General features: G+C 49.9%; 1 protein-coding gene across 3 annotated transcripts; it reads right to left on the reverse strand.

The window, feature by feature from the left end:
* On the reverse strand, positions 1-25,560 carry TMEM8B (transmembrane protein 8B). 3 transcript variants are annotated; one of them, XM_023203200.1, is made up of 14 exons: positions 25,473-25,560; positions 24,837-24,915; positions 20,225-20,414; positions 19,667-19,874; positions 13,607-13,740; positions 13,080-13,348; positions 12,150-12,475; positions 8,774-8,867; positions 8,445-8,568; positions 8,215-8,357; positions 7,847-8,025; positions 1,892-2,038; positions 1,608-1,724; positions 1-1,364 (listed from the first exon to the last, which is right to left on the reverse strand). In XM_023203200.1, the coding sequence occupies exons 7-14, from the start codon at positions 12,426-12,428 to the stop codon at positions 1,029-1,031; spliced, it is 1,419 nt and encodes a 472-aa protein (XP_023058968.1). In that variant the 5' UTR covers positions 12,429-12,475; positions 13,080-13,348; positions 13,607-13,740; positions 19,667-19,874; positions 20,225-20,414; positions 24,837-24,915; positions 25,473-25,560; the 3' UTR covers positions 1-1,028. The 3 variants fall into 3 exon arrangements, with proteins under 3 accessions (XP_023058968.1, XP_023058967.1, XP_026311934.1); XM_023203199.3 differs by having other exon boundaries at positions 441-1,364; positions 24,837-25,553; XM_026456149.1 differs by lacking the exon at positions 19,667-19,874 and having other exon boundaries at positions 444-889; positions 24,837-25,560.
* Positions 25,561-26,013: the final 453 nt, after the last annotated feature.

The following is a 26,013-nucleotide window of genomic DNA, read 5'->3' on the forward strand; positions in this document are numbered from 1 at the left end:
TGGGGGCTCAAAACAGAAGCTACATCCTTGTGATACTTCTTGCACACCTGAGATGTGTACCTGCTATTCCAATTTCCTGGGATCTCGGCTTCCTTTTGTGTTGGGTGTGGGCATCATAAGGAAAGTCTGTCTCCCTGATTTAAACCATCTCAGCATACACATACATACACACACATACACATACACACACACACACACACACACACACACACACCCCTCTCAGCTACTGCAAACTGGGCTCAATATGAATTGGGGAATGGACATTAGAAGGTGTTTAGAAATGAATGCAAGGCCCAGATGAGCGGGATCAGACTGTGTACACGGCATGACAAAAGCCTCCAGCAGTAGCTCCCATCAGCCCTGCTGATTCCCTGAGGGGCCCTCTTTCACCCATTCCCCACACCCCTGACCCCAGGGGTAAAAAAGCCAGCACAGAACCATTCTGAACCAATCATTCATTGGAGACACACAGACTCCACCTGTATCAAACGAGGATACCAGCCACCCAGACAGCCCCAGTCCCAGCTTCATCCATCCTGCAATCCCTCCTCCGCAGCACAGCACAGCCCAGACGCTGCCTCTGGAAAGGAAGCCTGAGGCCAGAGTTGCTGAGCCTCTGGGGAAATCTGGAAATTTGGTTTCCCCAAGATAGACTCCACCTCCTCTGGAATGATCCGTGTTCCTGACAGGGGTTTGTCTCCCTGGGAAGGAATCCATGTCTTGGGAAGGCTCCGTATCCCGGGAAAGGCTGCACACCTGCAGGAGGGACTCCTTGGTCCTGAGGGGCTCTGTGCCTGCATAGGCTCCAGTCCTTAAGAAGGACTCCATGATGCAAGGGGACTCCAGGCCCTCAGGAAGTCCTCCATGTCCTGGAAAGGGCTCCAGGTCCCTGGAAGAGTTCTGTGTCCTCGAGAAAGACTCCATGTCCTCAAGAAATACAGCCTGTCTCCTTGTAAGAGGGCTCCACGCCCCCAGAAAGAACTCTAGGAAGCGTTCATATCCCCCCAGGGCCAGGCCCAAAGCCCCTCTCAGCTGGCACAGATGCTGCTGACAGTGGCCCCTCCTGGGCCCACGAGGCCCAGCTCCTCCTGCTCGTTGATGCATAGCTGGTAACCACAGCCCCGGGCCCGGGCTCCAGACGGGACCCGGTGGTCAGTCTTGGCACGAGGGGGCAGCAGGAAGCCCACACTGCCCGCAATGAGCATATGCCAAATGCTGTGAATGTAGAAGTAGTTGTCCCGGGTCTCCACAAAAGCATAAAGCAGGACGGCGCTGCCTGCAATAAGGCTGCCCGGGCACAAGTAGAAAAGCCAGCGGCGCCATGTGGGTGGGTAGCAGTGCCGGCGGCGGACGCTGCGTACTGTCTGGGGGAGACAGAGAAGTGGGGCTCAGGAATGCCAAGCCCTGGAACCCAAGCCACAGTTGGTCACTCTCAGGTTTCCTCTTTAGGTTGTGACCTAAAGACATCTTCTAAGACTGGAGCGGACACTGCCAGCAGCAGGTGATGATGACAGAGCTAAGCCTACCTTAAACGGGAGACCAGATACCTGGGGCCCCACACCCAAGTCCTGCTGGGACCCTACCCCAACATCCCTCCCCACCCTTACCCAGGCTGTGGCCAAGATCCCCAGGGCGAAGAGACTGGGTCCAAGCAGGTTCCAGAGTCCATGTCGGTCAAGCTGCAGAGCCATGGACAGCAGCATAGCTCCCAGCAAATACAGCACCTAGAGAAAGAGACTCCAGGGCTGGGCTTGGGCCAGGTGACAGACAGCACTCCAGGGGCTGGGTCAGAATCATGAGAGGCACTTGGAAATGCTCCCAGGGAGAGGTCAGGAGTGGATTTCAAGGAGACTTGGCCATGGCTGTTCCCCAGGGCCCACTCTGGACTGACCTGCTTGACCACGGGCTGTAAACGAGCCATGGCAATGACAGTGACCCACACGGACATTAAGGAGCCCAGGAAATCACAGAACTGCAGCACATCGTAGTCCATGATGCAGAAAACCACGATGCCTGGCTGGTCACAGGCATGATAGAACTGAAGGAAGAAATGACAGGCATTGAGAGAACGTGAGGCAGAGGTCCAGGTCTACAAAACTGGAGGGGGTGGGCCCAGGGGTGGTGTGCTGCTGTCAGAGCAGCAGAGGTGAGAGGTCACAGAGGAGAAGATCTGGGAAATGCCTGACTCCCCAAATCCTGAGAAGAACGTGGTAAGGAGGTCCAGTCTGCTGCATAGCTAGTATGTATCTGGCAGCCCTGACCCTGGTCCTGACCTTCCTTATCTTCCTGCTTCTGGAAGGTGCGGTGGAGAGTGCCCTGCCAGGGGGTTCTGATATCCTCAAATTGAAGCCAATCCTGTCCCCGTCTCCTCACGCTCACCATGGATCCCACCTATAATCCCCATCCCTGGCCCAAGCTCTGGGCTACCCAGAATCCAAATCTCCCCGCTATGTCCCAGTTTCACCTGATAGCTCAGACTCTGAACTGGGCTTCACTCTCAGGCCTTCCACCAACTGACCCTCTTCATCCCCTACCAACAAATGCGGGGAGTGTGTGGCAGGTAAGAAAAAAGGCAGTCCCTAAGGCCATGGAGAGAGGCATGGCACTTCACACCATGGGGAAGAACATGGAGAGGGGACAGTGTCCACCCATCCTACACTCTGGAGAACATAGTGAAGAGTGGACTATTGAGGAGGTTCAAAGGGGATGCAGGGAACAGAAGTGGAATTGGATCAAACTCGACTGGACATCCTAATTAAGGAACCAAGCAAAGTCTGCCACTAGCTCCCTTGTCTGTAGTCCTGATCCATGTCCAGATTGTCTCTCTGGACAATGCCATGGCTTCCAGCATCCTGTGTTCCCTTATTTGTGAAAAAAGTTTTCTAGGGATAACTCTTTAGTGGCAGAGATGCCACCAAAAGAACTGGAAAACATACTCCAAAGTCAGTCTCTAGAGAAGAAATCGCTGTTTCCTTTGACCCTACTGAAGATGTCATCCAATCATTCAAATTGCAAAAATTACAACTCCAACAGACAAATACGGAAAGGAAGAAGCTAGGATCTAAGAAAAAGAAAACAAAATGAAGAAGAAAACCTGGGATGTGAATTGGCATCGGGAAACTTTGGGTTTGATTCCTTTAAATTTTAAGCTGCAAGACTCAAGCTTGTATATCTATCTTCTTTCTTTTCCTTCACTTTGGAGGTAAGTAATTTTGTTCCTGCAAAAAGAGACTGCCTTAGGATGAACATGTTTTAAGTGAGTGTTCCAGGCTTTCAAAAGGGCTTGTTATTTTGGGGACATGGTTTCCTTTTAATATACTGCTAAATTGAAAAAGTGAGTTCTTACTGGGAAATTTTCAGAGACTTTTCATGTAGGTCCTTATCAACATTAGAATTATTTTTTTTAGATTGGGTGCAGTGGCTCAAGCCTATTAATCCCAGCATTTTGGGAGGATGAGGTGGGTGGATCACTTGAGCCCAGGAGCTCAAACCAGCCTGGGCAACATGGTGAAACCCCCATCTCTACAAAACATACAAAAATTAGCTGGGCATGGTGGCGTGTGCCTATAGTCCCAGCTACTTGGTGGGGAACAGGGAATTGGGGGTGGGGGCAGAAGGGGCTGAGGTGGGAGGATTGCTTGAGCCTAGAAGGTCAAGACTGCACTGAGCTATGATCATGCCACTGCACTTCACCCTGGGTGACAGAATGAGACCCTGTCTCAAAAATAAATAAATAAATAAAAATGGTTAAGTAATTAATGTTTGAATATGTCTAAGAGACTGGTTTATTTTTCAACTATTTATATGTGCTGATTCATTGGGAGTTACTTTAGTTCCTAAACAAATCAATATTTTGGTCTTTTTCTATTTTAGTTATAGGACATTGATTATTCTCTGCCTCCAAGACCAGACATAAGTACTACAGGCCACTAAATTACCCCAATACTGTTTTATGACTTGGATTTTATTTTAAAGCACTAATTTTACATCCAGGCTTAACCAAACACTGGCTCCATATGCTTCACTTTCAAGTATATAGAAAGAAATGCCCAGAAGTTTCTGGAAGAGGGATTTGTACTATATTTCAGACAAAGGAAGATATATATCAGCAGAAAAAAAGGCAAAGCTGAATCACTAAATGCTGAAGACACTTCTAGGGGAATAATTAAGGGCTGACTTTCTCCTAGGACTTTGCGCTAAAAGAAGAATAAAGAAAAATGGAGATATTATCTCCAGAGTGGAGAGGATTTGCAGAAATCGTCTCACTAATATTTTACAACTGATTATCTTCCAAGTATACTAAAAGGTCAAAGAGATTGTTTAAGGTTGTGAAAAATCCACAGGGGTAGAGTTAAATTAAAATTGTAGCATGAGGGAATTAGTCCACTAAAAATTGTGGACTAAATTTTTAGATTGGCATTCGTTTTGTCAACAGCAATAAAAAGGTAGAAGTGACACAGAAAAATCAGGGAATTTAAGAAAAAAAATAGACTACAAACTGGCTTCTATTGATATAATTCTAATCTAAGTTGATAACTTTCTCAGCTTTGGACATTATTTATGAAGCAATGTAGGGAAATTATCCTAAAATTTTTTTCTGTGGAATTTTACATTTTTATAACAGTACATCTAATGCTCCAAAATGGGCTATCCAGGTACTGCAGAATGTGGACTATAAATGCAAACGTAGTTAATCCATACCAAGATTGGGATATAATGGAACTCGCTGTTACTCCCTTATTTCCTGTTTTCTGCTTTCATTTTCTCTTGGAAAGAGGTACGGGATTCTGCCAAGGGACACTGAGAATGACCTGGGATGGTCTGAGGGATGTCAGGGGTAATGAGAAGGTAGGCTTGTAGCTAGGATGTCGGCAATCAGCAAGGACACCTGCACAGCCCCAGAATGCCAGCTCTGTCTGGGTCTTCTGAGATCCAATTATAAGGATTCAAGGAACACTGTGACGGATACACAGTTTGAACAGTATGGGTTCAAGTTACACAATTACAATTTTTGATATCTTTGCCTGATGGTTTCTTATATTTGGCTTAGTTGTATTTTCAGATCTCTTGACTGGCTCTTATCTTTTAAGAATTTGGTGAGAACTACTAAACTGCGGCCATGCCTTTTTCTACATACTCTAGGCCTTAGGAGAAACTGAAGTCAGGTTAAAAGCATATCAATGCATGCTCACTGCCCTAGTGCAAAGGGAGCAACACAGCTCATCTGTTACTTGTTAGGGATCTGGAGTCAGGCTTATCCAGATTCTAAGGTAGATACTCACTTTCTACCTCAGGCAAAATATTTAACTTTCCCTTATCTACAAAAAAAAAAAAAAAAAACCGATAACAAGAATAAAAGCATGTATCAACTATTACAGTACTATTGTGAGGATTAAATTAGCAGTGTCTGAAACACAGCACATATTCAGTATATGTCATTTTGTTGTAAACATTATCTGAATTGTTTGCGTATATACAAAAATCAAATGCTAAGTTTGTGGCCTGTTTTTGTTTTTTCAAAACATATTTTACATCTGTAAACTCCTGAATCCCTACTGTCTGCTCCTATGTCCCAGATAAGAATGAATTACTACTCCCAAGTGTAGACTGTCCTGGATTATTTGAAGACAAGGAAGATAACTGTCATCTGTCCTAGTACTGACAACTGCAATTTGACCAATGGGCCCTTAAATGGACACTGCTGCAGAATGAAATAAGTCTAAGAATGGCAAGGAGGGACCACAGAGAACCTGCAGGGAAAAGAGAAAACATAGCTTTATGTTCTGGCCCATGTGGAAAAGAACAGGAGTTAGAGCAGGGCTTTAGGCAACACCTCAAAGCCAGCAGCTTTTCCTTATTGCCTTATTTAAGACAATGGGAGCTTTTGGCCCAGCGCAGTGGCTCACGCCTATAATCCCAGCACTTTGGGAGGCCAAGACAGGTGGTTCATGAGGTCAGGAGATTGAGACCAACTTGGCCAACATGGTGAAATCCTGTCTCTACCAAAAATACAAAAATTAGCTAGGTGTGGTGGCATGCACCTGTAGTCCCAGCTACTCAGGAGGCTGAGTCAGGAGAATCACTTGAACCTGGGAGGCAGAAGTTGCAGTGAGCTAAGATCGCGCCACTGCAATCCAGCCTGGGCGACAGAGCAAGACTCTGTCTCAAAAAAAAAAAAAAAAAAAGAAAGAAGGAAAGAAAGTGGGAGCTTTTTATGTGACTTGAGGCTCTCCCAGTGCTCCTGCTACAGGGAAGGTCTTTTCAGGTTGACAGACACCGTATCCAGATAAGGAAGAATCATCTAGCACTGAACACTCTGGAGCCAATCAGGATGCTTGTGTCAAGTCCAGAGAGTGAATATGCTCTCCCTATATGCTGCAGGCTCCTGACACACTTAGGTAGGCTTACTAATTATGAATCACATTCGATCTGCATGTAGCCGAGAGTGGGCTGGTGGAACAGCTGTTGCTGGAGGATTTGGTGAGCCACAGTAGAAAGGGCATCTGGCAATACGAAAGAGAAACAGTGTCTAATATAAAAATAGAATGAGGCACTGTGGGAGCAGGCCTAAAAAGGGGCCAATCAAGCAAAACTGGGGTATGTGCTTCTCACCCAGCTTAAAGAGCCAAGATCTCTCTCTGCAGCATGGCTGCAGCCTCTTCTTCCTCATCTCTGGATGAATCTCCAGGAGGACCCAGACCCCTCAGTTTCAGCACATTTGCCCCTGCTTTCTCCCAGATGAGAGGTATGATTTTTCTAATTTAGACATATGTCTGACCTAGTAATGCTGGACACCAGGAAGGCCCGTTTTGGTTTCTGTGATATCCTTGCTGCCAAGGCCTGAGAGTCTGAAACCATCTAAGAGTTTTTGCAGTGCTCACATGCATGTCGCATGGTGTCAAGAGCCTAGAGATGAGTTGAAAAGATTCCCAGACATGACACTTCAGGGGTAAAAAGTCTACTTGGGGGTTAAGTCACATCAGCAGGCTCATTTCTCTACCTTTCCTTATAGTTTCTGGACACTTGCTTATAATGAACTTCTCTGATTACGGAGGAGTGGGGAAAACACAGGAAAGAGATTGTGGCGATTCTGCAATGGGAATGGAGGGGTTTTAAACTATATTAATTTTCATCAAAATGCACTCCTTTGAGCTGGGATGTGATATGATACTGCCACTTCTGACAATGCCTCAGGACACAGTTGAGTCTGTAAAGCTTCTCAGGACTCTAAAAGTCAGACTGTCCTATAATCCCCCAATACAGAGGTCCCCTCTATCTTTCCAAAGTTCCCATGAGAAATCAAGGTGGCACGGCAACTGAATGGGGACACCATTTCAGACCACAGGAATGAACGTGCTAACGATGTAGAAGTCCCCAGTGTGATGGAGAAGGGGGGCTCAGAGTAGCTAGCTCTCACATCATGGAAGAATGTGGTGAAGATGAAGACACTCCATGCAGAGGTGTGGGGGAAAGCACAGATTTCCTGCCCCCATACACAGAACACGGTGACTGTGTAGACACAAATCCATACTGTAGGCCAGTTTCTTGGCCCATGTGTTGAGTAAAGGTCCCCTCAGCCCTCAGGGTGGACAGAGTGTGGAAGAGCTGGAGGCCCAAACTTACTTTATTAAGTTGCAAACAGTTTTGTTCATCTACTCCAATGTGCCTTACAAAAATGACCCTTTTCTATGCATGATAGGTTGGGAAGCACTGCTGTCTCTGTCTGTAAAAGACACAGTGAAGCCAAGTACATTCCCAAACCCTCGGAGAACGTGGTGGAAATACAGACTGTGACCCACCACCACGCACAAGCACCCAGTGATAAGATGCAGACGCCGCCGCATACCGTGGAGAAGAACATGGTGAAGGTGTAGACAGCAGCTTCCAGCACATATCGACTCCGAATGGCCAGGACCACAGGTGGCAGAAACATGAGGTTGCTCAGGCAGAGCAGGAGTGTGGACAGCAGCTGGAATCCATAGGTGAGCGCATCTGCACTGTCGGTGCAGCCCCAGCCTCTCCACCCTGCGTGTGGGGAGGGAACAGGATGGAAGAGGACAGACGGCAGCCATGGGGCCTATGCCACTGCCCGTGGAGGGTGGTCTCACCCCGGCTCTGCCAAAGCCGTCCCCAATTCAGGCTGAGCACTCCCCTACTCCCGCCGCCTGCCCACAGGCCCACAGGTCCACCTCCAGTCCACCGCAGCCCGCTCACCGGCCTTGCACTCGCAGGCTGCGTACAGATAGTTGTGTGTGCGCAGCAGCTTGCACTGGCCATAGGGCCCGCAGTCGTCCACGCATGGGGACAGGAAGGTGCGCATCCGCACCTCGGCCGTCGCGTTGCGGCACCGCACGAACCTGCGCACACACTCGCAGTCACCTGGGGCCCCGGGCCACCCCCGCCGAGTCCCGGTCCCAGCCCTGGCCCCGCCCCGCCCCGCTCACCGAGGCCCCACCCCGCACAGGGAGCGGAGGGCCAGGAACCAGGTCCCCGTCTGCGGGAATGGGATTCGCAGCCTGGCAACTCTGGTAGTGGCACTGACGGAGAGGAGGAAGCCGGCCAGGGACTCTGAAGGGAGAAGGAAGGGGTCAGTGAGAGGAAGGAGGAGTCGGGACCCAAGAACCCTCACCCACCTGCCCCCACTTCCCGGAACCCTAGCCTATCATTCCTCCATTCCATCCCTCCCCACCTTCACCCCTGCCCGCCACCACCACCACCCCCACCCCGCCCCACCACACTGCAGCTTCTTCTCCTCCTCCATTCCTAACCCCACCTTTGGAACAGGTCACTGCTGCATCCCCCAGGCTCAAGGGCACCTCGTGAGTCAAGCATCCAAACACCGTCACGTTTTCCTGGCGCACGGAGCTCTGGGGAGGGTAGGTATGGAGGTGAGGCTGCCACATTCTCCAGCTCCACCCACAGCCACCCTCAGACTCCCACCCCTATTAACCCACACCTTCCAAGGACAGCCCATTCCTCCCGGCGCTCTGCACGCCAAAGCTGTCCTCTCACCTCCATTCTCAGAACAGAAAAACTGAAAAACAACAGATCCTCCACAGCAGAAATCTTTCAAGGACTGATGAGACGGCAAGGCCCAATTCTGAATCTGTTCTTTGGGCAGAAGTGTTTCAATTCTGTCCGAGCAAAAGAGAACACCCTCTTTTTCAGTCCTATCTAGCTCATTGAGGGGAAGGAGGGCTGTTGCCAGTTATAGAAACTAATTGTGGACAAAGGCAATTGTAAGGTTTTCCATCATCTTCACCTGGACCCCAAGACAGGTGGAGCATGAAGACACTCACTCCAATTCAGGTGAAATGATCCTAGGTACTGAACAGTGGTAACAGAATGCCCAAGAGCTTAAATGTAGCAACATGGCTGGGATTAAAAGAAACTAGATAATCTGCAAGAGTAAATGTAAGGGGTTGTCTACAAGAATAAAGGTAACAGGATGCCATAAGCTCACCTCATTCAAGAAGGATTTGAGGCAGCTTACATAAAATAGAATACAATAAATGCCTGAGGGAAACTTAAAAATCAGGATAGGAAAATAAAGTCTGTCCCTAATGTAGGCCATATATTTGATACTGACTTCCAAGCAACCAAAGCAAAGGAAGTATAATGAGTTACCAGATTTGCAACTACATAATATAAAAGCTAATCAGTCTCTGGAGAATCACAGCATCCAAAGGGGAAGTTCTGAGATAAATTCTCATCAAAGCAGCACTGCGTGTTGTCATGCATCCTGTCCTCAGCCACAAGAGTGAGTTTCATACAACTTGCTTATGTAACTTCCTTCAATGCAAGCCCGGGGCAATATGCCAAAGTATTACTCAGTGAAAGTCTTTCTAGGAGGGAGCCAAAGAAAAAAGTATATGTAGTTCTCTGATCCACATGTCCAGTTCTTGATCCAAGGGGAGAAAAAAAATCAAAATATTTGGAGGAAATACCTTTCAGAATAAACAGAACAGGCTGAGGTGGGTAGCACATGTCATAGAATGCAGATGATGGAATGTAAACAGATGCTCATTAAAGTGAATGGATGGAAATGCAGAGAGGGAAAGGGTGAGGGGCTGCAGGAGGGCTAGGCTTCTATTCTCAGGGTACTGAGGAAGAAACAACAAGTATGGGCAAGGCTGTCCTCTAATTCAGGGTCTACAGTTTCAAGGTCGAATCAAGATCTCACTGTCATTGCCCAGAGGCATGGCAATAAGCAAACACAAAATACATACAGTCTTAGCGAGAACAAAGAGAGAATTTGATTATGTAAATAAGAAATATATTCAGGGTGAATAAATGACTCTAACAGGACCACTAGAAAGTTCTAAACCATGTCCCATAAAAGGCCACATAAAGCCACAGACCAGGCCTCAGGTTGGCTGATGAGAAAGTGGTCCCTGCCCTCAGAGCTGGAGGATAGTAGAGTTAAAAGGATCCCTGGCTGGGGGAACAGTATGTAAGTTATTGGATCAAAGCTAAGCTGAAGATATTCTCTAATGGGCCAGCATAGGGCTCCGCCCTCATCTCAGTCTTAATGCTGACAGTAATGACTAAGAAGTACAAAAAGTTGGCTTTGCAAGTGTGTGAATTACACAAAGTGGAGAAGGCCTGAGTCCCAAACCAGTATTAGGCAATGCCTCAAGGAGGGACATAAATTCTTCCATTCAGGTTCAAAAATTCACTGCAAAAATACAATATGCGAATTGGCACCAAAATGTGTATGCCCCTTGATTACAACTAGAGACACAAAGCAATTAATGGGGAAAAGAAATGGGAGGACATAAACCAAAAACAGCTGTGGGCCAGGCACAGTGGCTCACACTTGTAATCCCAACATGTTGGGAGGCCAAGGCAGGCAGATCAGCTGAGTCCAGGAGTTTGAGACCAGCCTGGGCAACATGGTGAAACCCAGTCTCTACCAAAAAGACAAAAAATTAGCCGGGTGTGGTGGTGCACTCCTATAATCCTAGCTACTCTGGAGGCTGAGGCACAAGAATCGCTTGAACCCAGGACGTGGAGGTTGCAGTGAGCCAAGATCACACCCCTACACTCCAACCTAGGCAACAGAGCGAGACTCTGTCTCAAAAAAAAAGGTTAAACAGTTGCATTAGGGAGATATTTTCCCCCATCTTCCAAAGTTTTTATGTGATCCTATTACTCTTATAATTAAAAAAAAAAAAAAAAATGTGTACAACTGGTTTGAAGAAAATACAAAGGAAGGAAAAAGACCCAGGGATCTCAATTCACCACAAGCCCTAGGTGATCCCACAGTGTAATGCAGCTGCTGAAAAAAGTAACTCAATCTCAGGCAGCACAAATGCAAGTCTTGTTACCTGCCACCTCAATCAGACCACCTCAGATCACTTATTTCAGAGACACAGTGACCACTAGAAGTATGACCAGGTGAGACAGTGAAGGAAGGGGAGAGATCCAAATACCAAGACCCCAAAGACACTGAGGTTCTTCAGCTTTTGGGAGATTGGAGGTAACATCTGAAGGGCTGTAAAAATAGGACTGGGACGCAATAAATATATCATACTAATGTAAGATATTAATAATAGGGAAAACGTGAGAGAGTGGGTATATGAGAACTTTGTGCTTTCTGCTCAACCTAAAACTGCTGTAAAAAAAATTAAGTCTATTGCTTTAAAAAAGAACAAGACAGAGATAGATTTACTGGAAATGGCTTCTGGATATGGCTTTTACCCACTGAATCAAAGATGAGTGGGTAAAAAATTCATGGAGACAGATTTTGATGGGATGTCAGGAATGCCTTTGGCAATCAGCGCTATCCAAACATGAACTGTGCGGCCTCAAGAGGTGGTAAACTCCCCATCAAAGGAGATATGCAGGAAAAGGTTAACAACTGCCATAGTGAAAGGCCAGTAATGAGCAGGAGGTGAGCCTACAAAACTGGGAAACCCCAGACACTGAGTCGACCTGGTTGACCTGCCCATCTGTAGCAGAGTCAATACTCTGAACATGTTTATTGACCAGAACTGGTCTGAGTCATGGACTCTAATTGTCAGGATGGGTGGGAGCAACCTGGACAGGCTTTTACCTCCTGGAGGAGGTAAAGACCCCAACACCCCTGACACCTTTCCCTGCAAGCTCCCTGGGAGAGCAACCTCCCCACTCTCCATAAAGAGTACCGCATTGAGCTGGAGCTCCAGGCTGAGGACGCCTCCACTGTCCAGCACTGGCAACAGCCTCATGGCGAACACGGCTGGGCGCTCAGGGGGAAGAGCCACACTGGGGCCAAAGAAGATGTAGAAGTGGACAGAGAAGGTGTCCAGCTCGTTGCGCAGAGTCGGGCGCACTGGCCAGCAGTGCTCAGGTGGGGATGTAGTCCCAGGCCCCTCCGCAGGGGTTCCAAGGGATGGTGGTTCTGGGGGCAGTGGCTGGTTGCCCAGTGACTGGGGCATGTTCATGGCAGCTCCAGGGACCAGGGCTCGAAGCAGGCCGGGCTGTGGGCACTCTGTGGGGCAGAGGAAACCAGAGCTTGGGCCTGTAGCCTTTACAGTCTTGAATTTACTCATAAACAGATCTGAGCTAGACAGGATTTCGCAAAGAGTGGGGAAGGATGAGAACTAGAATGCAATGTCCCTGGGGAGTGTGGGGCATTCAGGGTCATAGGGGTTTCCTAATGGTGACAGCTAACGCAATACCACACTGGAGGGAACTGAGGTCATCTATCCCTCCCTAAAGGCAGTGAAGACGCTATTGAAACAGATATTAAGTATGACAGGCTATCTCACTGACTTGCAAGGGCTTTGGCAAGGACAGTGTCCCAGAGGTCCTGGATGTTCCTGCCTACCCCAGGAAACTGAGAGATTAAATCAAAGAAAGTAATGAAGTCCTTTAGTTGTCTCAAGTCAGATGCAAAAAAAAAAAAAAAGTTATCTAAAGGCCTTCCAATAACTTGGAGCTCCAAACGGGATGGCTTCAGGGAGCGTGAAGGAGCCTGGGTGGGGAAGGGGAGGTTGTAGGGATGTGGCAGAGGGCCACTGAACAGAACCACCCCAAGTCACTTCCCAGCCACGGATATCTGCACAGACGAGGGCAAATGCAGGGGTTCTGACCTTGCAACCGCACACACAGCTGGAAGCGGATGGTCCTACCAGGGCCCCGGGATGATGTTTCCACACGCACGTAGACCCAGTGCCCCCAGGGGGGCAGTGCCAGCTCCAGCTGGCATCCCGAGGCACCTCCACAGGCCACAGAGCTTGAGTTGTGCAGGGGTGGGGCTTTGGGACGCAGACGCAGTGACAGGGGGCAGGCAGATACCCCGCGGCCCCCCACACACGCCAGCTGTGCTGAAACCCTGTAAGTGAAGCTGGGCACAAAGACCCTGGGCAGAGGAGAGGTTGGGGGTAAGAAGGCAAAAACAGAGACGAGAGGAACACAGGGCAAGGGAAGCACTAGAAAGGAAGGGGAGTGGAGTCGGAAGGAGGGCTGTTCAGGTCTCCCGCTCTGTTCTGGGAGGGAAGGAGGCAGGGATCCCACCCAGGGACCAGGCAGGTAGGCGGAGAAGCCAAGAGAGAACCCTGCAGCCTATTTGAGGCCAGAGAAGTGGGAAAGGACAAGGTGTGGGGAGTCTTTGACTTACTTGTAGAGCGCTGAGCGATTGTGTGGGGAGAGGGTTTGCTCTGAGGGCCGGCCAGGAACCAGTACAGCAACATCCAGCAAACGCCGGACAATCAGCTGCGGCTGAAGGAGGTACTGACACTCATCCTGGAGACCCTGGGACAAAAGCAGGTGTGGCAGGAGAGGGAGAGACAGCAGGGGCGTGACTAAACCAAGGCAAACAGAACCTGCTGGGTGGGCCAGGGAGAAACCCCCACCCTGGCCACCACTCCCAGGCCTCTAACCCAGGTCTCTCTAAACTCTAGGTCCTTCTTGCCTGAGCAATCATTTCTGGTCATCTCTGTCCCACCTCAGTCTGCAAGGTCTGCTGGGATCCTCAGCACTGGCTGAGGTTTTGGGATTCAAACCCCGGCCCTCCTGACAATCAGGCCTGGCTTGCCCCTTCTCCCAAGCTAACCTCTCCCCCTGAGCATTCTGGGCCAGCCCAGCAGCACTGTGATCTCCAACCAGCCCATTCCCGACCAGGCTCAGAAACTTAGAACACTGGCTCTTTTAGGCAAAGTGGGGTGGGGTAGAAAGCTCCTTCAAGGCCTCCAATCCAACCCCCTCACTCTCCCTGCCACCAATCTCAACCTTTAATTTCCTTTAGTCCCCACCCTGCCCCACTCCCACGTGTTTGTCCAGCCTCTGCTTTCACTTTCATTACACCCAGGTAATGAGCAGCCCTACACAGGTAATGAGTGTAGGGCCACTCATTACCTTCCAGGCAACCTCCAGACTATAAGCAGCTTGAGAACAGGAACTCTGGCCTATTTTATTTTTGTTCCTCTAGACACGGGGCCTCACATAGAGTGCATACCTCACAGATGAATGTTTGCTGAATTAATGAATCAGTAAATGGATCACAACATCTGGGGGAAGTGCTGACCTTGCTAAAGCCAAATCCTGTCATCTTTGATGCCCCTGCCCCAACTCTGCCTTCAGGAGACCCATTGATCTGTCTGGTCCCTCAGCCTCAGACTGTGTTTCTTCTGCTGCTAAAGGATATCAACCATGTCTCCCCCAGCTTCTCTTCTGGAGAAAATCCCCAGCTCCTTCTCTGTTGACACCCCCTGGCCCGCACAGCCTCATCACTCTGTAGTGAGCACAGTCCCATTTGTCACAGTTCGTCTTCTGCAGCACGTGCAGCTATATGAGCCCTACAGATCTCACAGTTAAGGGGAGGTAGGGGCTCCTAATTAGGTCATACCTTCAAACTCTGTTCTGGGACAAAAGTTCCAGGCCCTGACATCCCACTGAGTTCCATGGCTCAGAACAAGCCAGTCAAGGCACTGACTTCCAGCAAAACTCGACAAGGCTAGAAGGTCTGTGCCTTTTGCATCCCCAGTGTCTAGCACACCATCTGGCACATACTAGGTGCTAAAATTATAGCTGTTAAAGAATGGTTGTCAAAAAGGGGGTCCCTTCAGAGCGCTCCTGAACCAACCTAGATGCTCAGGTTTGGTGTCAAACCCTAAGAACCAAAAGACTCTCACAAGTCACTGCGTTGACCCCACCTCCTAAGGCAAGAATTACCACCATAATAATCTTGTAGTGAATGAGTCCCAAGGGTGGGGGCTCATACTCCAATCGTGGCCCACTTCCTTGCTAGATAGTCCAGGAAAGAAACGCTTTGCTCCACGTTTTGGAGTTTTGCTTGTGTTTGATTCAATGAAAGAACAGTGGACATGACCTGTTTGGTTAAGATGTGCTCCTTCCTTCAACTGTGTAACGTGCCAGTCCCCCCTCTTCATGCGGAGGGAGTGTTTAGTCAGTGGAGACCAGGGGAGATGCAGGGAACCATCACCCCATGATGGGGCCAGAGAAAGAGCACCAGAAGTCAGGTCCTCAAGAGCTGCCAGGGCAGATGCCAAGTGAGAGTGTCCCAACTGAGCCAAGAGGCCAGAAGAACATCAGCAGTTGGGGAGGCCCAGGGCCCAGGCAAGGCAGCTCGAGAAACTAGGAGAGGCAAAAGTGAGACATGGATGGGCTACAGGCTGAAAGATCCTGGAGTGGAAGGCATGGTAGGTAGATTCCTAGAACGTCCTCATACATATGGGCTGAGTTTCTTCAGAAAGACCTGAGCGGGGGTGGCCAGAGCCAGACTCTGGGTGGGGCTTGCAGACTGAAGATGCCCAAAGACACTCAGCCTTTTCTGCGGGAATAGCGAGTGCACAGCTGAGCCCATGCCCACAGTCAGAAAGCACCCAATCAGTGCAGAAGCAAACGAGTGTTCGACAGACTTCAGGGGGCAAGGGTGAAAGCAGGAAGACCACTTATAAGGCTACTGTGGTAGCCCTGCAGAAAGCAGAGAAACTGTGCTGGAAGTGGAAATGAAGAGCTGTAGATGCATTCAGGGCATGCCTCAGAAGTAGTGTCAACAAGACTTTTTCTTTACAGATTGGTTGTGAGGAATAAGAAGAAAAGAAAAATCAAGGATTTGGGGCACTTAATTTGGGGCTTGAGCAATGGGTGGATGACAGTGCAATTTCCTGAGGAAGATCACAATAACTACAGAAAGAAGAAGCATGGACTGGGAGCAGTGAAATAGAAATTAAAGACTTTTATACTTTTAGCTTCACTTTGATTTGGTTTTACTAAATACTCTTTGAGACATTTCTTAGACATCCAATTGGAGATGTCAAGTAAGCAGTGGGATATAAAGTCTGAGATTCAAAGAAATTAGAACTGGCTGAATACTCTTGGAAGCATTAACATACAGACGGTATTTTAAACTATTGTGCTGGAACACCACGCAAGAGAATAGAAAAGTAAAAAAGGAGCTGTTCCAGGACCAAGCATTGGGCCACTACAACATGGAGATCAAGCAGAGGAGAGGCCAGGAAAGGAGACAGAGGAGTGGGCAGTGGGAAAACCAGGACAGTTCTGTAAAGTCACAGAGGCCAAGAAGGGAAGGTGTTTCAAAAAGGAAAGAGTAATATAGGGAACTAGTTAACAGCTAGTTACTAGTTAACTCTGGGGAGGGGAATTAGAGACTGAAAGAAGGGAAGAGGAAAACTTACTTTCCACTGCATGTCTTTTGTACCTTTTGAATGTTGTACCAGGTACGCAGATTGCCTATTCAAAATATAAATAAAATAATTTAGGAGGAAGAGGAAAAGCAGCTGCACTATTAGCAGATTCTAACCACCTCTGCTGAGATATTGAGTCACGTGTGGTCCTAGTTGCTGGATTCAACAGAATCCTTTCTCCTGTACAATTGACTTCTTCACTTTCCTTGTAGTTGCTTTCATTATTTTACCTACTTTTTCAAATCTTAGACACAGGAAGAGGAAGAATAAGAAGAGAACCCATGCTCTAAAAGACATTTAGGAGTACTTTCCCCTTATGAGCAATTTGGGTGCCAAATGGTATCCACAACCCAAAGGCCAGCCCCTCAGAGCAGACTGGCAACTGGGCACCTTAGAATGAACACAGGATCCAAAACAGGAAAGGCAAGGAGATGGAGGCCAGGGACAGGACAGAAGTGGCTGGTAGGAAGAAGGTGACAGGGAAAGGAGGTGGAACAGCATCATGTGCCAGACTCTGCACTGAAGGCTAGGAATACATAGTAAATAACACAGACACAGGGTCTGGCAGAAGTGTGGGACTAGAGCTCATGAGGGTGGCCCAGACCAGGTAAGTCACTTCTTTTTCACAACCTTTCAGGGCTCCCTATTACGCTCAGGATACAGTTCAAATGTCAAGGCCCTTCATGATCTGGCCTCTGCTCATCCCTCTACCTTCCTCACCACCCTAAAACCAGCCCACACTGAACCACTTCAGCTCCTTCTAAACTTTGGGCCATGCTACTCCCACTACCTGGAATGCCCTTCCCTACCTTCTCAACCTCAGGCCTCGCCACTTAACAGTTTCCAATACCACCTCCACCACACTGAGTCAGCCATCTCCCCTTTATCCTCCTAAAACATCTCCTGTATCTAACATGCATCTTATTTATTTCTACGTCCCCAGCACACAACCCAAGGCCTGGCACAAAGCAGATACTAAAGGACTGAGGCTAAAGGGAGATCTGAGTTCATCCCCAAAGCTGAGAAGGGCCCTAGAAACAGCACTGCCTTCTTATCGCTGGGACTCTTCAGTTCCCACCAAAGGATATCCCTAAACCCACATAAATGCCTGTGTTTGCCAAGCCTCACAGGAAGCACACCATAGTAGCAGGAGGAAACAAGTTGAGAAGATGGAGGAATGCTCTAGACAAGGAACCCACAAGCTGGAATCCTGGAAATTAACCAGGATCTGGAGAGCTGAAGAACCCTTTGAGGACCATATAAGATTACAGAAGTTAATCTAATTCTTAGAAGGACCGACATAAGATCCTTGCCCCATCAACCTCTCAAACAGGCCTAGCGGAAGCACTACATCTCTCATGGCATCCAGACCCACTGCTGCTTGCGGGCAGAGTGGGATGGTCCTCTTCTGTCTAGCCTCACCACATACCTGGGGGAGCTCTGACCAGGATTCCAGTTCGGTACCAAGTTCCCCAGGCCCCACTTCCCATGTCTAGTTGCAAATGTACATGTCAGGCCTAGTTCTTTTCTCACTGCCCAGCTCCCCCTTGGTCTGGGTACTTGAATCACCCTTTAGGGTCTGATCACCTTTTCTCTGCACTACTATCTCCATTCCCCATTGTCCCAATCTGATAGCCATAAGCAATCCTGACCACTTCTAACTGGGCCTCAGCTCCCACAATCCCAGCCCAGGCCTAGGCCCTAGGTTCCTGCTTACCTAGAAAGGTTTTTAGATAACTATAGCCAGGCTTCAGGAGGATTTTCCCTGTCAGTTCTCACAAAGTGGGTCAAGGATCAGAGTTAGGATAAGGAACATCCCTGTTGGGATTTTGCCAAAGACCTACGAAGACGTTCCTTCTAACAGAAGAACCCTCAGTTCTGATGAGAGTCAAGGCCTACCTAGAACCTAGGGCCCTTTCCAAGCTAGCTCCCAACATGCTGTCCTTCAGCAGGCTCGCAGGCCTTAATGGGGAGTTCTTTTGCACATCCACATCACTCTCAGGAAAAATGGCCGTCACTGAGGCCTAGAGACACTACCTCAGCCCTACTTCCCATCTCTGACAACAGCAGTGCCAGCACCCTTGTCCTTATGTGAGTCTCAGCTCATTCAAAGGCACTATTCACCACATTTCTGAGTGCTAGAGTCCTGTTCTTTAAATCCTTGCTCTGTTCTTGCTCGTTTATTCACCCTCACCACAGGCCCCATGCACATGGCCATCCCACGCTGACAACAGCCAGCTCAGTACACCCCCTGCTCCTCCTCCAGTGAACAGGAGTAGGAGACCTGTCTGGCCTCATCCATGAGAGTGGCAGGAAAACATTGTGGCATTTCCTTCCACTCCAAACCAGAGAGGCATCTGTCCTTTGAACCTGCCCTTCAGTCTTTAACAATCTCTGTGAAATAAGTGCTTGGGGTGGCTGATATTTGGAGAAAAGTGAGGCAAAGGCCAGGATGGACACCAGCTGCCCAAAGCCTCCTTTTAGCAGGAAAGAGCTCCTCTTGTGGTCTTCTGAAGGGTGTAGGAAGCTGTCTGAAATTATGATGCAAGAGGAATGCATTCTCCCAGATGGATTAAAGGCTGGGCCGTGGGCTAAGAGAGTCTTCAGGGCTATTGTCAATCAAGATGTAGAATAAAACCAGTCCTGGGTGTGTGCAGCAGATTGGACCAGCCCATAGTTGGCTTCTGTTCACCTTGATTAACACTTGTGCCTTCCACTAGGAAGCGGCACTACTCCCCCATGCCAGAGCCTCCGACTCCAGATTCTCAACTTTCCCTTCAGCTTACCTGGACCCAGCATGTCCTCCTGGGTCTCCCAAGTTGCCTCCTCCAGATCATGGGCCTCTGACCCACTAGGTGACCTGCTGGCCTTTAGCCATGCCCCACCCCAGCCACCCTTGTGCTGCTGCCCACCCTGACACAAGGCTGGCGTGCCAGGGAGCCTGTGGGGGGGAATTCAGCAGAGATGGAAGGGCAGTTCTAGACCCCCGAGCCTGGGCAACATCAACCCACCTTGACAGAGATGTGGCCATGGGCCTGGGGAAGGTGGGCAGCCAAGAACCAGTCCCCAGGTAAGGGGCTGCTGACGTTAAAGATGCCTGAGGTGCGGTTGGGCAGTGTCCAGCTGAGGGTCAGTGAGAAAACCCCAGGCACAGCTGTGTCCCCTGGGAAGTGTGTATGCAGGGGATTGATGACAGGGGGTGCCCCGGACCGGAAATACCTGGGGGACCAGAATTAGGAGAGGAGAAAAGCAGGCAATGGGGTGGGAGGCAGGAAGTGGAAGAAAGAAAGAAGAACTGTCACTCATTACCGGTAAAACAAATAGATTCCCTATACTGACACATTCAACAAAGTGGTTCCAGGTCAGGGGCCACGGGTGAGAGATCAGCTCAAGCACTCGCACAGTCATACAGTAGTCCAGAAGTGGTCATGTGACAGAGGTCATGGCCCTCACTCAGTCACACTTCAATCTGGACGTGGGTTGGGGTCAGGGTCAGTTAAAGTCACACTTTGGTCTGGAAAGTGGTCAGGGGTTGGAAGTGGGGTTGGGAAATTAACTCAGACACTCACACAGTCACACTTTGGTCTGGGCAGTGGTCCCCAAAGGTTCCCCCTTGCTCCTTGAAGATGATGAGGTTCCAAACAGCCAGGAATGTGTCCTCGGGAACATGGAAGTGGAAGAGCTCGGTGCTGGCAAAGGAGCGGAAAGGACTCAGCTTGCGGGGTGAGCAGGTGGAGTAATCAGTCAGGAAAAGGCCTCCTGGGAAGCAGGAGAGAGAGAAAGGAGCAGGGCAGGGCAGAGGGCATTTCCATTAGGCAACAGGCATGCCAGTCTTCCTCACCGATAGCATCAACTCCACAAATGCTCTCCTCTGAGCCAGGAACTAGGTTTTAGGCTGCAGATCTGAAACCTAGCCATCATCTGGTTTAATCCTTACGTTAATCTTATTTAAAAAAAAAAAAAAAACCCTCCTTTTACAGATAAGGAAACTGAGGCTCAGACCTAGATCAAACTGAGGATGCAAATCTAGCTCTCTCTAAATCCAAAACTAAGACCCCTTCTTTGACTTCACAGCTGCCCCTCACTTAGGAGCCATTTTCTCCACTTACCAAACTTTAAAAAAAACAGATGTGGGGAAGGTGTGTGTGTGTGTGTGTGTGTGTGTCTTGGCATGGGCTCTTAAGCCACTAAGCAGGCTGGAACTCCACCTGTGGGGCTTGGGAGTCAGCATGGAACTGTGTGACATCCTTGTTGATTTTCTTCCCCTCTCTGTTCCCCTGTGGTTAGGAGCAGTAAAAACCCTCAGCAGTCTCACAAGCGCTGCTTGTATACTGGCTCAGGGCAGGAGAGGGGAGGGGAAAGTGTGGTACGGCTGCCAGGGGCCTGCTTGGGTGGCAGAAGGACAGGAGCTGGCAGGCCACCATGAGAGTCCCCAGGAAAGGAGATTCATCAGGCCTCCCGGGTCAGAATGTACAGCTAGTAGGTGGGGGCCGGGGGAATGTTCTTCCAAAGGGAGGCCCAATGAGGCAGTAAGTTGATGACCCAGTGGATTTCAAGCCCCTTGGGAATCTTCAGAGCAGGCCGAGTTGGGAGGTGGGGAGGAAGTGGTCATCTCTCATTAAAATGCCAAGATACCTGATCATGATTGTCAGGAGCAGAGCCAAGGTGAGCAGAAGTCATGTCAGCAGCTAGCCAGGCAAGGGACTAGAATAGCTGTCACAGTGGAGGCAACCCAGTAGCAGACAGGGGAAGAGGGTCCCAAATGGCAGGCAAGGTCTCTCAAAGTAAACCTTTGGGGAATCTGACTGCTCTGGAGACTTTGGACCAGCCTGAAAAGAAGCCCAAGATGACACCTCTAGGACAGGTGAGAAGGTGGGGAACTCAGCAGCTTCAGGACAGACCCGGGGCTGGGGTATGGACTACTCTGGAGGGGCATTTTCAGCCAAGCAGGAAATACCCTCAGGGCTAACCTAGTTCAATCATCTACCTCTCTGGAGATGGGAGAGATTAACTCCAAAAATGAGCTGTTTTTGAAATAAAGAAAGGGAAAGGGAGGCTGCTGAAGGAGGAACACTGAACCACAGCAACCCCAGGAGTCACCCCAGAGAGCTGCCCTACATAGGTGGGGGCCATTGGAGGTCATGGTTACACTCAAGGACTAGTCTGTCCGGTTCAGACCACATGATCAGTTTCAACTGTCAAGAAGGAAAGCCTGCCACCTTGCAAGCTGAGCACTGCCCAGGAACCCAGAAAGGCTACCAGTGCAGCATTCAGAGAGTGACAGAGATGCATCCGAGAGGGATAAAGGGAAACGGAACCCACTGATGGGGGAGACAGGTTTCCTAGGAACCCTAGCTGTGCTAAGTAGGAGGCAGAAGGCTAAGAGGTGAACAGCCTGGATACTATTGTTAGAAGAAATCAGAACTCTAGCACGCCTTCTGCTGGGGTTAGGGAGGGGCTGTTCCTCCTCAAAGCTGGTACCAGGGATGGGTCATCTGATCAACCATTGCTACTGTTAGGAGAAATGTTGGTCAGTCTCTCAGTGCAGACCCTCAGAGGGCTAGTGGTGAAAAGTTTAATGACCTCTGGGAAACATGGACAGACAAGCACAAAGATGCTTGTAATTCAAAAGACCACAGTATGGCCTGGAGAACTGGGGAACTAGCTAAGCCATCCCCACGTGGCCAGGGGCTACAGAGGTCACAGAATAGGCCTGTGAGATAAAGGAGTGAGCAGCAGCTGGGAATGCTAGGAGGAAATTGGAAGAAGTTCTGAGGGCAGATGCTTGAAAAGGGTCCACAGCCCCATTCACTCCAAACTTTGGTTTGTGGTTTGAACAGGGCCTTTCAGAGCTGTGTCCAGAGGAAGCATACGAGTAAGGCCCTTACCGAGTTCAGATGAACTTATTCCGGGTTCCCCAATATTTCTATGATGAAGCTAGGGTGATTCTGACCATCACCCACACCACACATGCACACCCCACACAACACACAGGCTGAGGCCAGCCCTGCTAGTAACAGCACTATGTAGAATAAAAGCCCATTTTTTTTGACTAGCAAGGCACGTGTGGGTCCTCAACTAAGCCCAAGGAAAAGATCCAAGGATCAGGAATGGGACCACTAGACCCAAGAGATAACTTCCATTCCTGAAATGAAACCAAAGCAACCGATAAGCACTATGCAGTCCTGTGCCATGATGGTCCTATGACCCTGCCAGCCTCTTCTCAGACAAAACCCATCGCCACCATTAGGTCACAGAACACCCTGCACTTAGGTCCAAAATTGCCAAGGCATTCACTATTAACAGCACTAAAGGCAGCCCTGCCTCCATTTAGGTGGACTGGTACTCCTTTCCAACTTCATTACAATTCTCCCCAAAGCACCTGAACCCGCTTCTGGGCAACAGTATTTTTATCCACAACTTTCAGCTGTATATGCTCTCTGGCCATCAGTCACCCAGCTCTCCTCACCAGCCCAATGCTTGCTCAATGGCACATGAAGCAGCCATGATGGCAGGGGATAGAAGCTAGGAACTTGGCTCAACAGCATAAACTCCCCCTCACCAAAACTGAAAACCTGACTGGCTACTGCCTCTGCCCAGTGCCCAACTTGACAGCAGCAGTAATCAACACTGAGTGCCTCCACGGCTCCTTCCTTCAAGGGGACTGGCTGGGGGTGGATGGATAACTTATATTCGTTCCGGGAGGCACCCAACACTGCCCTCACCCTTGGAACTGCTGAGAAAGGGTCTCCAGCTCCATTCACAGCTTCGGTGATCTGCTCATATGATGAGCAGGCAGAGCTGAAGAGGAGTGTACATGGGCCAAAACATGTCCCCTCCCCTTCATACCATAACACAGGCGCTCAGAAGATACACTGGCTCACATGCACCCCACACACATGCATGTGTCTACACTCACCAACACACAAGCATGTACACATGCTGCCAGCCTTCCCACAATCCCTCAGTTACACACATAGACACATAAGTGGCCAGACATCTCTGCAGGGGCTATGACTTTTCATGTGCATTCATCTCCTTAAGTTTGTACACTGAACCAGGCCCCCAGAGCTCACTCATACCCACTCTCCACCCCCAGCTGCTCTGTTGGCTGTTATTTCCTAAGACTCCATCAGGCACATCTCCATCCTAGAGTGACACACACCAGAGCTGACTACGGACTTGGGCCATGAAGACTAGAGTCATTTCATGATGTAGCCATCTTCATGGCACATCCCTAGACCAGGACACCCCCTCCTCCTCCCACATTCCACCCATTAAAATATTGGACCTCTCTCCTGTACAAGTCACTTCCCCACTGGAGGGTGGCCCCTGACTGACGCCCAGCAAATAAGGAACAGTTTGTGGATAAAGCCCCCTTGTGGGCAGACTGGGGAGAAGGGAGGTTATGCTTTGAGCCTTTCCCCACTTGGGTCTGTTTTTCTATTAAGTATACATTGCAGTGGAGGGAAAAAAAAAAAAAAAAAAACCCACTAGTATGAGACAGGAATTAGGAAACCTTTTTTTTAGCCCCAGCACGCAGCCTATCACAAGCTATCTGAACTTGGACAAATTGCTCCCTCCCTGAGCCTCAGTTTCCCCATCTGTAAAATGGCCTCCGAGTTTCAGCCCTGCTCTAAAAGTATCAGGAATTATTCCTAGGCAAATCAATCTTCTTTGGAACAAGAATCATTACAAGAAGAAAACTCATTATAATGGCAATTAATCCATATTCATCTGTTTGCTACATATTATCTTTAAAACTCTTCTTCATGCTGTTTGAATGTATGCCCAATATCTCAAAGGTTTAGGCTACATATTCCCACACTGCACTAGGGGCTTCTGGTGTGGGACTGTCTCTCCCCCATCAAACTTTGTGAGCAGGGACAAAGCCCACAAGATTTCCCTGGAAAAGCAAGAGTCAAAGTGGGGTCAGGACAGACACCAGAAAAAATCTTGGAGTCTCTGTCCTAGAAACTGTAAGCCACCTGCTGAGCCTCAAACCCAATTAATTACCACTCTTTTGATCCTGCCAATCCCTCTGCTCTGTAAGACCTCACTCCTCTCTATTGCTCCCCAATGATCTAGTTCCCCAGGTCCCACCACTCCTGAATCTCTCCAGCCCACCCCTCCCTGCCGGAACCCCATTCCTGCCTCAATCTTCCCTGCTTCTGCACTCACCAGCCCCCGGGCCAAGGACAGAGAACAGCAACAGCAGCAATAGGGCTGGCGGCAGCTGAAACCCAGACTTGAGTCTAGGCTGGGAGAGGGGCAGAGTATGAGAGATGGGGGGGACTAGCGGGAGAGACTTGGGTAAACACAGAGATGAGGGCAAAGGCTGGGATAATGGGTTGGGCTGGGCTGGACACTGGGGCTTGAACAAGGGCAGGGAGTGGGATGGAAGGAGGGGCTGTGATGGGGACTGCAGCAAGGGACGGGGTTGAGCCAGGGCCTTAAGCAAACACTGGGAATGGGGTTGGGACAGGGCCTGGGCTGAGATTTGTGACAGGGGGTAGAACGAGGGCCGAGGCCGGGATGGGGGCCAGGCCAGGGGCAGGGACTGGAAGGGGGTCCTGGATGGGGACCTAGGCAGGGGTTGGGGCTGATTTGGGAAGCGGGGCGAGGGCGGGACTGGGGGCCAAGGCGGGGATCGGGATAGGACGAGGGGCCGGGACAAGGGCTGGGCCATGGCCCGGGGCGGGGGCGGGGCCGGACAGGCCAGCGCGGGGCGCTCGCAGAGCTGACCCGCGGCTCCGCTCCCCACCCCCGGGGGGTGACCTCCGGTGTCCTCACGGGCCCGGAGTGGGGGCCGGGGACCTGGGTGGGAGTTCAGGCCTGGGCGACTCCGGGCTGCGCTGAACCGGCGATAACCAGGCCCCGCGGCGGCGGCCTCGGCTTGACGTCGTATGACGCCCCGCCCCCCGGCCGGCTCAATTGGTCCCTGTCAGTAAAGCCCGCCCCCGCCCTACTCTATTGGCCTCCAACTTAGTCCTGCCGGGCTTCGAGGACACACAGACTCCGCCCCCGCCCCGCTACCCGAGACCCTGCCTTTCTCACCCAAGCACAGAGCCCGAGATCCCCTCAGATCCTCACAGCCCCCAACGACCGGCCCACAGATGTCTCAAAGGAACCCTATCCTCACAATCCCAGACTCCCCCGGATGTACGCACAGATCTCCGCAGACCCTACCCAGACACTCGCTCACAGAGATCCCGCAACACACACCCCACTTTTCAGAAGTAAACCCTCTGGGCTCGCCCCCTCGAGGCCCAATGCAAGCTCCTCAGGAGACCGCACCCACCGGGGAGGTGACTAGACCGCCGTTGCCACGGAGACTACCAGGCGTTCCAGTTGCCCT

The sequence above is a fragment of the Piliocolobus tephrosceles genome, chromosome 14 (genome assembly GCF_002776525.5).
Source record: "Piliocolobus tephrosceles isolate RC106 chromosome 14, ASM277652v3, whole genome shotgun sequence".
In the NCBI taxonomy this organism is placed as follows: domain Eukaryota; kingdom Metazoa; phylum Chordata; class Mammalia; order Primates; family Cercopithecidae; genus Piliocolobus; species Piliocolobus tephrosceles.